Genomic DNA, 11,147 nt, shown 5'->3' on the forward strand with positions numbered 1-11,147 from the left:
AGGGTGTGGTGCAGTTTTACGCAGTGTTTTTCTCAGTCAAAACAACACCTAAGAATAACAGCAGCTGTAAGTTATTAAGAGTGGAGAAAAAGTAAAAATGTGCTGAAATATTACCTGTTACAGTTGGGAGGGATCTGCCATCCCCAGAGGAAACCGGTATATTGGCATGGCTACCACTGGCGTGGACAACATGCTTTCTTGGGGCATCTTTTCAGGTCTGCAAGTCATGTTTCAAAATCTGCTCCTAGGCAATAGGTGTTCCACTTTTAGCTTGAGGCTCAGCCATGTCTTCCTTTTCCTTGACTTCCCAATTTCCAGGAGCAGTGGAGTAGGCGCAAGGGCTGGGGAAGCCAGTTTAGCAATGAAGAGCTCAGACTCTCCAGTCAGACAGAGCTGGATTTAAATCTTGGTTCTGCCTCTAACTGTGATTATTGGGCAAGTTACTTAACTGCCTTTTGCTTTTGTTTCCTTATCCATAACATGGGGTGAGTCATCCAATGTGCATCACGATCTTAATTCTTGTGACGACAGAAAATGTTCCAGAAAGGTTAGGCAATAATGGTAGTGGTAGTGGTAGTGGTGGCGGAGGTGGTGGTGATACCTTTGCTTCCCTTCCTTTTAGAAGCCCATAGTACCATCTTGCCTCGGTCACATGCATCCATCCATCCATCCATCCATTCATCCATCCATCCATCCCAGAAATGTTATAAACCTCTACTATGTGCCAGGCATTATTCTAGGGTCCTATAAAACAGTACACACCTTTATATCTACTAATATTTAAAATAAAGAAAAATGAGGGGTGCCTGGTGGCTCAGTCAGTTAAGCATCCAACTTCGGCTCAGGTCATGATCTTACAGTTCGTGGGTTTAAGCCCTGCCTCAGGCTCTGCGCTGACAGCTCGGAATCTGGAGCCTGCTTCAGATTCTGTGTCTCCTCTCTCTCTGCTCCTCCCTCGCTTGTGCTCTGTCTCTCTCTCTGTCTCTCAAAAATAATGTTTTCAAAAAAAATGAAAAGCACCCAGTTAGTAAAAACTTACTAGTGACAAACAGTGGAATACATGCATATACACTCCTGGGAAATTAATATTAGGTTGAAGCAAATGGCCTTGGTTACTAGTCATGCTATATTTCCACACCTATATTAAATGCATAGTAACCTGTTGTGCCTTTTTTGCCCCTGGTGGCTAAACTTCCCATAAATTAAACTTTTCCTCTGAGGAACACAAAACCTTTAAAGGCATTCTCTCTCCTACCAGAGAAACTTATAAGCTCCAGTCTCTGGACAAAGGATTTGGAAGCCCTCACCACATAAAACCCATCATATCTTAGTGGCTTTCCTGCAAGACCCAAACTTTATTTCATATGAAGGTATAGTCATCAGGCAATTTTCTTCCCTGAATTCAAAGGGAAATAGTTCCTTTTTCTTTCACTGCAGCATGGTATCCCAGTTGTTCTGTCTCTGTTTCTTCCCTTTCCATTATATACTGAATACATATCTTTTCTGAAAGCCAGACCATCATTTCATTCATTCATTCATTCATTCATTCTTTTTCACTCACTCAACATAGACTGAAATTCCACTAGTGCTAGGAATTTGTCACTCTCCTTAATCACCAGTCATAGTACCCTATGATACACCGAATCAAGCCTGAAGCCTTCAATCTAGTTCCACTCTTAGAGTTTAGCTCATTTTCCATTATGACTGTCCAGTCCAGATAGGTAGCAAGAAAGTCCTTGACATACAAACCATATTCATTATCATTGTTATGCGTCTGTTCTCCTACAGCATCCTCCCTACCAGCAAATTTCTGACCGTGAAAATTCTTATTGTTAAAAGTCTTGCTTAAGGTTCATTTTCTCCATGTACTATTCTAGGACAATTCTACCTTGGCTGTTCCTGGACTTTGGAACTGCATGGCTGTGTGAATTTTTTAAAAACCAGGGGCCAGAATACAGTTGCTACTTTTTTCTTTTATTATAAAGTAAGAACATTGAAAAATGTAAATAGTTACCAGCTACTATTACCACTACTTCATAAAAGAAAAGCCAATTTAACACCAATAGGAAGCAGAAAATTCATAATCTCAGGATAAAGGGCAATTAACCACATTTAACTTTAGAAAAATACATTTAGGTTATACCTACTTTTTTTTTTCATTTACTGTTGCTGTTCATGGCATGAACAGGCTGGCATGTAGGAAGCATTTAGGTGTAGCCTTCTTCAATGTTAAAGAAAATGGATGACCCTCCCATCACCTTGATCCCCCTCCACCTTGGCAGGGACATGATAACTCCCAGCACGGTGATTAGTACCACCTCAGGTATTGCGCTGAGTCCTTTATTACACCATCTCACTTAATTTAATTCACATAGCAATCCTATTAATAGCCCCATGCTACAAATGAGGAAACAAACAAAGGCTTAAAGAATTTGTTACTTTCCTAAAGGAGCAGAACTGGTAAGTGGTGAAGTTACTGTTCAAACTCAGTTCTATATAATTCCATAGTCCATGCTCTAAAATTTTATATAATGTGGCTCCCAGCAGTATAAAATATGAAAGGTCTTAATTTGCTACAGATTTCTTTCCAAACCACATAGACAAACTTCCAAAGTTGAACCGACCACATGTTGAGGTTTAATCCAGAGTTTCTCACTCTTGGCACTATTGACATTCTGGGCCAGATGATCCCTGGTCGTGGGGGGGCCCTCCTGGGCCTCTTAGGATAGGTAGCAGCATCCCTAGCTTCTACCCACTGGAGGCGGGTAGCACCCTCCTCCCAGTTACAGCAATCAAAAATGTCCTCACACCTTGTCACATGTCCCCTGGGGGCAAAATTGCCCCCAGTTGAGAACCACTGTTTTAATCCAATCTTGTTCTACGGACACATCTAAACACAACCTGTACGTGAACTGTATGACCATGGGAATATTTGCACCTTGCACAAACATATTTTCTATGAACAGTTCTGTAAGATTGTTTTAATAAGCAACAGCATTGTTATTTAATTCAGATACAATTTAAGACATTACTCAAACTATAATTTTTGAGGAAATTTTTGAGGAAACAATTTTATTTTGCTTGTTGTGAGAAGACAGTTCCAAAAATGTATTTAAACCAAGAAAAACGGTATCACTTAAATCCTTTATAAGGTTAACATGTGAAGAATGTTTAGGGAATAATCGACACCATCCAGTTGAAGAGGCTTCCTCCTGATACAATACAACCGTTAGCAAGATCAAAAAGTCTCTCAAGATTGAATATAGATGGCAGCGAGATAGCAAATGGGACCTGAGAAGAAGCAAAAAGTGTTCATGAAATGCATGGTTTCAAACTGTTGGCTGAAGTAAAGTTCTCAAACACACAAATACCAATTCCATATAATGATTTTATGTGAAAGATATTTAACTCTTGCCTAAGGTAAAATGCAAAGTTTCACGTCTCTGCACTGCTGAAATGTCACACATATCATTTTTATATCCTATTAAGATTCATAGATTAGCCTATAAAAAAGCAGGTATTTCTAGAAATATGGACTATTTGCATTTCTATAATCACTGCGTATGATTCTACAGGTAGGACTTTGGCCCTGTTCCTAACGAAATGCATTCTTCCATTAACAGGTTTTCCAGTTGAAAATCTCCCTGTCTCGCTTTGAGCTTAAATCCTGCCACAGTGAAGCAAATTCTGTTTGGAGCTCACTCTTTCTGAAAGACACACGGGGAGACCATGCAGAGAACTAGTGCAGCCAAAGTCACCTGAACAGAACAAAAGACGGAAAATAAGACTGCTTTTACGATCACAGCACTGATTATTTCATTGAGAGAGAGGCCCGAAGGAGAGAATAAACAGGAAGGAGTGGAAACAATGTTTCCTGGGAATCTACTTTATGCAGATGTAGATAATTTGGAAGATGAATGAGCAAATGTCATGCAGAATGACCATAACAGATTAGATCCTTGTGGGCCTAAATTATGGTAAGAAATTAGAAGAAAAGTTTTATTAATTTCTTGTCCAATTGTTAAACGAAACTTTTATTCTTTTTTTATTTAAAAAAATTTTTTTAATGTTTTATTTATTTTTGAGACAGACAGAGAGAGACAGAGCATGAGCAGGGGAGGGGCAGGGAGAGAGGGAGACACAGAATTCGAAGGAGGCTCCAGGCTCTGAGCCCCATGTGGGGCTCGAACTCACAAACTGCGAAATCATGACCTGAGCTGAAGTCGGACACTTAGCCAACTGAGCCACCCAGGCGTACCAAATGAAACTTTTATTCTTAAGAAAACTCAGTGAATCTAGAAGTGGAGGCTGCCTTTTATTTTTTTTTCTTCACTTTGTTGGATTAAAATATGACAAAAGTATTCCAGTACTTGTCTATAACTTAAAATAATAAAGAGGTGAAAAAATTAATAATGTCCTCCTTTCTCACTCAATCCTGAAGTAATAAGTATAACTAGTTTCAGGAGTATCTTTCCAAAACTTTTAAAATCCTCTAACAAATGTATATTCATGTGGATTTTTTCTTTTCCCTTTTCTCTTTCCTTTGTTTTTTGAAATGGGATAACTAGATTTCCATGATTTGCTTTTTTTAGTTACCAATATGTAAGAAGAATCCCTCTTTAATCAATTCAGGGAGGCAGAATAACTATGTTGAGTTTAAGACTGTGCATTCTGGAGTAAGACTGTTTTGATTCAAACTCAGACCTCAAGCACACACCAGCTATGTGAGCTTGAGTAAAATATTTGCTCTGTTTGAATTTTAACTTCCTCATCCATGAAACAGAAATAATATCGTAATTACAATTGTTATTACAACATATTGCTATTACAGGATGGGATGAATTTATACACATAAATACTTAGAACAGTGCCTAGCACACAATGAACACACAATAAAGGCTACACATTACTAACATGGTCGAACACATTCTTTTTAATGGCTACATAACAATGCATGGGATGGCCGCATCCTAATTTATTCAATCACTTACCATAAACGTTGTTTCTAGTTTTTGTACATGCTTGTCTATTCATATACATCATTGGGTACACATGCTTTTATTTTTGTACTCCTGATTCCCTAAGATGGTTTGGTTTCATCAACGGGTGTTTACCCTTTACATTTTTAACACTTCCTTTATTTTTTTATGTTTATTTTTTAGAGAGGGAGCGAGTGCAAGCAGGGGAGAGGAGCAGAGAGGGAGAGAGAGAGAATCTTAAGCAGTCTCCATGCTCAGCACAGAGCCCAAGGCAGGGTTCGATCTCATGAACCTGGGATCATGACCTGAGCCAAAATTAAGAGTTGGATGCTCAACCAAGTGAGCCATGCAGGTGTCCCACATTTTAGCATTTCTTGCCAGATTTCTTTCCAAATAGGTTATAGCGATTAACATAGATACCAAATTGACCTAGATCTACTTGTTGAAAAGACTGTTCTTTCCTCCCTGCACCGCAAAGTCACTTTTGACATAAACCATGGGACCACACATGTGTGCGTCTCTTTCTGGTCTATATTTTGTTCTATCGGTCTATATCTATACTTAATCTCGCACTATTATTACAGCTCTTTCATAAGACTCGACAACTAAAAGTATAGCTTCATTAGCTTTGTTCTTTTTTTTAATGGTTTTGGCTATTCCACATCCTTTGTATGTCTGTGTAAATTTTCTGATACTACTGCAAACGATAGCTTTAAAATTTTTTCACTTATAACTTTTTTCTGCTATATAGAAATAAAAGTTATATGTACATTCATATGTTTATACCTACTTCACTAAATTCGCTTATTCATCCTAGGAGACAATTTTGGATTTTCCATTGTCTATAAAGAATAAGAACTTTCTTCCTTCCTTTCTCACACTTTATTCCTTTCTGTTTTCTTCTTTACTTCACTGGCTGAGAATCCCCATGCAGTGTTAATTAGAAATGATGATAGGATGTCATAAACACAGGATTAATTGACTTTTCAATTCAGGGAAAGGGGGAAGGGTTATTTAATGAATGACATTGTAAAACTGTCTACTACTAAAATTCAACCTTTTCTTTACTTACGTCCTCTACTATTTTTGTTAAGTTTATTCCGAGGCATTTTATAATTTGGTTATTATTGTGAATGTTTTAAAGTTTTAGGAAAACTTTAAAAGTTTAAAGTTTAGTGAAAATGCTAAATTTATCTCACAGTCAAAATATATCAACGCTATAAACACTAAGAGAATCTGAACGTGCTTTAGGAAGTCAGAGTTACATCTTTTCCCCAGAGAGTTCAAGATTTTGCAAATTAGAATTTATGGGATTTCAAATAAAATGATAGAGTTAAAAGATAAAGTGTTTCGGGGCGCCTGGGTGGCGCAGTCGGTTAAGCGTCCGACTTCAGCCAGGTCACGATCTCGCGGTCCGTGAGTTCGAGCCCCGCGTCAGGCTCTGGGCTGATGGCTCGGAGCCTGGAGCCTGTTTCCGATTCTGTGTCTCCCTCTCTCTCTGCCCCTCCCCCGTTCATGCTCTGTCTCTCTGTGTCCCAAAAATAAATAAACGTTGAAAAAAAAATTTATAAAAAAAAGATAAAGTGTTTCTTTAGTCATGTTTCTTGACCTGTATCTACTCCATCTTGATACCTGGACATTTAAAGTGAGCCCACATAATGGTTACAACGTGAACACACCCATGAGGCTCAGAGACTTTAGGCAACTTGCCCAAGCTCCCTCAGCTAGTGTCAGAGCCAGGATCTCTACTCAGACACACTGGTTCCTCAGAACATGTTCCTAACCACTCTGATGCACTGCCTGTCCCCTGCTGCCAATGCTGGCCTCTGAGGTCCCTCCTGGCATGGCTTGTGTGCCAACCATGGAATGTCCCTGCTCCCTGCAGCCTCTGCTCCCAATCCCACCTGACTTCGGTCTCCTGCTCCTCCCGTAGGCTCTGTGGCACGCTGGACCCTTCTCCAGCTCTGACTTTTAGAAATTTTATGGAAGCTTCTAGGGCTTCCATAGGGAATTTCTCAAGTAAAGTTAAGTTTAGGTGAAATCACTGAATTTCTTTTTTTGCCATTCAATAGAGACAGGATTAGCAATCATAGAATCATGGGAGAGTCTTTTATGTCTTTTGCAAGTAGCTTTGAGTCTGGATTGTCCTGGATAAGATACCGAGGAATCCTGGTTCCTTTTCCTGGATCAAGAAAGGCTTTGTGGAGAGAAAGGAAGGGAACGGCTTGGCAGGTAAGCAGACTGAAAATTAGTTCAAGTAGGTTATGCTTGCAAGGAGCAGTATTAAAGAAATGGTGATGATTCTGGCTTCCTAGAAAGGATAGAAGTCTGAAATAATATGAAGAAGGGAAAAAAATTAATCAGGTTGAGAAACACTGAAGGGGTTCATTGCCAGGACTTGAGCTTGTCTTGAGGGGGAGCTTGTGAAAGTCATTGGAGAGTTAAAGGTTATTTGCCAAGGCTATATTTTATAGAAGTGTCTGCGTGAAAACTAGATTCTATCATAATGAAGGATTTTATTACTTCTGTTCTTTTGTTCCAACAATTTTCCTTGATTGAAAGAAAAATCATACCATCTTCAAAGTATCTATGATTCTCCTCAATCCAATGAGTTTTTATTGAGCACCTACATTGAGAATTCTTCTTGATTCTCTCAGCACAGTGTCAGTTGCCTTTTTGTTGGTTCTAAGCGTTAATGACCAAGAAAAATGGGAGAAAGCGAAATTCCCACTACTCAGTTACATTTGCCTGATCTTGTAAGAGGTAAGAAGGTTATCAAAAACTGGGCTTTGTGATATGGATGGATTTAACTTCACCTCATTTCAAGAATTTTAAAACACAGAGAGCCACAGCCATGAAAAAAAAAAGGTTTAAAAGCTTCAGGGTAGGAAAACAAATGCTGATTTCATCCAGCATTCTCACATATAGGTTTCTGTACCACGTTATAGGTCTATCTCAATATGTCACCTGAGTCTTTGAAGTTAATAATTTATTGGATATTTTTTTTTCAGACTGGGGAATAATATACATTCCAAGGCAGAAAGGATAATATGATACTGGCTTCCTTAAGACTCGGTATCATGAATGACTAACAATAGTAGACGTTATCCTCTGCGATCTAACAGAAATAGCACCCAACTCTTAAGAAGGTGAGAAGGAGAGTTGTATGCAACTCTGCGAGACCACAGGACATTTCACACTTTGCTGAGAACAAGATTATCTTTTTTATCACTCCAATTTGGGGATAATAAAACTTTAAATACAGGAATAAAGGTTTCTTAACATAATATGAGATCAAGAGTCATTTTGGTAAGATGGTAGAAATCTTCTAAAATTAAATTTTAAAGAAATAACATTATTATAAAGACACCTTGCTGAGAACAAGAAAATTAGAAATTAAAGATGGGATATGGGAGAGAAAGCATTTGTACAGAGAATTGTTTCAAATGTCACACTGTCTATGAATAGGATTGATTCTTCACAAACCATCATCATCACCGCAGCTATCGTCACTGTCACTGTCCCACCACTGAGCCTCAGCTGTGCATGGCATTTCCTTGAGCTCTTGAACAGAGTTCACCTTTTAGTAAAGGACAGTGTTTGCTCAGACACGTTGTCCTACGCGTACAGGAAACCAAATGTTTCAGTCAGTTCAAAAACTGTTCGGCAACACTAAAGGACCCTGTCTCTCATACCCAAAAAGATGCCAAAAATGTTTTGGAATACATGAAAAATGCCTCGATGAAGGAAGACATATTGAGGGGGACTACGTCCATTGGGTGTATGTTTGAAATTCAATTTTAGGTTATGTTCATAGTTTATAGCTATGGTATAATAAGAAATAAGTAATTGTTCTTTGTCCTAGGTTCCTGGCATAAAGCTCTTAAAATCTTTGGGAATTTTCCTTTGTATGCTAATAAGATGACTGTGGGGCAGGGGACCGATAGCTTCAGGGGCTGGTCACAAGGAAAACCAACCATGTGATTGAAGGATGGAACTTTCAGCCCTAGCCCTGACCTCTGCGGAAAGGAGGGGGGCTGGAGACTGAATTTGATCACAACAGCCAACCATTTAATCAGTCGAGCTCATGTAATGAAACCTTCATAGAAACCTTGTAAGGACAGATTTCAAGGAACTTCTTGGTTGGTGAACGCGTTGACGTGCTGGGAGTGTGGGACACTCAGAGAGGGCATAGCAGCTCTGCCCCTGTCCCCCGCCACACACACACAAGATCTTGCCCTATGCATGTCTTATATGGGACTATTCCTCAGTTGTATTCTTTATAATAAAGTGGTAATTGTAAGTGAAGCACTTTCCTGAGTTCTGTGATTCATTCTAGTGAATTATCGAATCTGAGGGAGGTAGCCAGCATCTAAAGTGGGGTCAGTCTTGGATTAAACCTTTAATCTGTGAAGTCTACCCTAACTCTGGTAGTAGTGTTGGAACTGACTCGAATGGTTAGACCCCCAGTTGGTGTCAGAATCACAGAAGTAGTTGGTGTCAGGAAAAACACCCTAATAGTCATGTTTGGTATTAGGTAAGTTAGGGCAGTGTTCAGCTAGTGAGAGTCTCTGGGGTCTTTGGGACATTCTCCTACACCCCCCTCCTCCTTGGCAGATAGTGCCCTCCATACCCCTTCCCAGGCCAAGCTGAGGCACTACTTAGTGAAAAGCGATTGAGCTGGCAGTGGTATCTCCATTATGGGTGTGTGCTTTGCTTTTTATAGGGAACTATTCAAGAAACAATTCTATAAGGCCAAAAGAGATCTTTAAGAAAAAAGTTGGAGCTTAGGCTGTACATACCCGGCTTATTCTAACTGCTCAAGAGACTAAGGCCCAGAGAAAAGAGTCTTTGAAATACGACACCCTATTGTGCAGAAAGAACAGCTGCTCTCCCCCTCTCTCTCCAGGAAAGTATTTTTCGCCATATAAAGAACTAATAAAGGGTCTCAAACAGGGCAAATCCCCTTTAAAATATCAAAAGCTCTAATCAGAACAGGAAGGATGAATTATGCAACCAACAATGAAGTGCATGGGGCATAAAGGCTAGATGCAAGTTCATGGCCAATGGTTCAGTGCTTATAATCAGGGCTTTGGGGAAAGGGTTAAAGGAGAAGTGTCTTGGATGGAGGATTTAACAGAAATGCCTGTATTCAGTGTGTTATAAAATTGAATGCTTATTTCTCACTCTCTCTGGAGATGCAAGAATATAAATTCTAAGCTAGTACTTATATGTGATTATATCATTTTACATCACTGCCTTTATTTTGAGAAATAGTTTTAAAGCTTTACCAAGTCTTTGTTTTCCTATTCTGAAAAAAAAAAAAAGCTTTTCCTAAGAAAGGAAGCCAGCATTTATTGAGGCTTGCAGGTAGGCTGGAGTCTTTGTTTTACAGAGTTTATTTCATTTGTAAATTAACTGTCAAATGGAGGTCAAGAGAAAATGTGGTTAACTAAGGGGTCACATTGTAGAATGTAGTTTTAATCATGATTGGGTGACATGTGGGTGATGTTTTGTCTTTACTTCTTCATTAGGAAATAAACTTTAAGCCAGAAAGTATGCTTCCTATCTCCTTTGGAATTCTTCTAATTCCAATAAATAAGAGTTAATTGAGCACTCATGTATTCATCACCAGTCAGAGATTTCATTTTTTTTTAAACTCATTGCTGAGGTTTGGGTTCCTGGAAACAGATTCTGAGATGGAACTCAGCTTTCAGGAAGCTTATTAGGGAATGCTCTTGGGATCAACACCCATAGGAAAGGAAAGAAAGCAGGATTAGCAGAGACAGAGAGAAGAGCAGTCACAACAAAGGGCTCAGCCAACCCCACGCGGAGGGAGCTTTGAAGCTGGGATGACCCTTCAGAGATGCTCTGAATTGTGGTAGGGGGGGTCAGGTCTTTGTACTGCATATCAACCAGACTCCCCCCCCCCGCCCCCACAAAAGGAGGCCATCTCTTTTCCCCCCATGGGCATTCCTGAAGAGGGTTGAGAACTCAGGACTGTGGGTACATTTCCCAGAGCTGGGAAAATAAGCTCTTCAGTCCTGAAGGGAGATCTGGGGGTCTCAGTGGAGGGGCCATGAGAGGCGCAAATATTTAATTCAATGGTTAACTATATAGAACCATCAAGCAACTGGCAATATGGCAAAAAAAAAAAAAAAAAAAAAA

The 11,147-nt window shown here is 39.4% G+C and overlaps 1 protein-coding gene across 2 annotated transcripts in view; it reads right to left on the reverse strand.

Moving 5' to 3' along the window:
• Nucleotides 1–2,965: 2,965 nt before the first annotated feature.
• The window catches only part of CFAP54 (cilia and flagella associated protein 54), a 292,859-nt gene continuing 284,677 nt past the window's right edge, over nucleotides 2,966–11,147 (reverse strand). For both annotated transcript variants that reach the window (XM_040491156.1, XM_040491155.1), the window contains one exon: nucleotides 2,966–3,291. In XM_040491156.1, the coding sequence (XP_040347090.1) occupies nucleotides 3,172–3,291 (120 nt within the window). In that variant the 3' untranslated portion in view covers nucleotides 2,966–3,171. The remainder of the gene's footprint in view (nucleotides 3,292–11,147) is intronic.

This window comes from Herpailurus yagouaroundi, unplaced genomic scaffold (assembly GCF_014898765.1).
Source record: "Herpailurus yagouaroundi ecotype Mexico unplaced genomic scaffold, PumYag 182, whole genome shotgun sequence".
Taxonomy (NCBI): domain Eukaryota; kingdom Metazoa; phylum Chordata; class Mammalia; order Carnivora; family Felidae; genus Herpailurus; species Herpailurus yagouaroundi.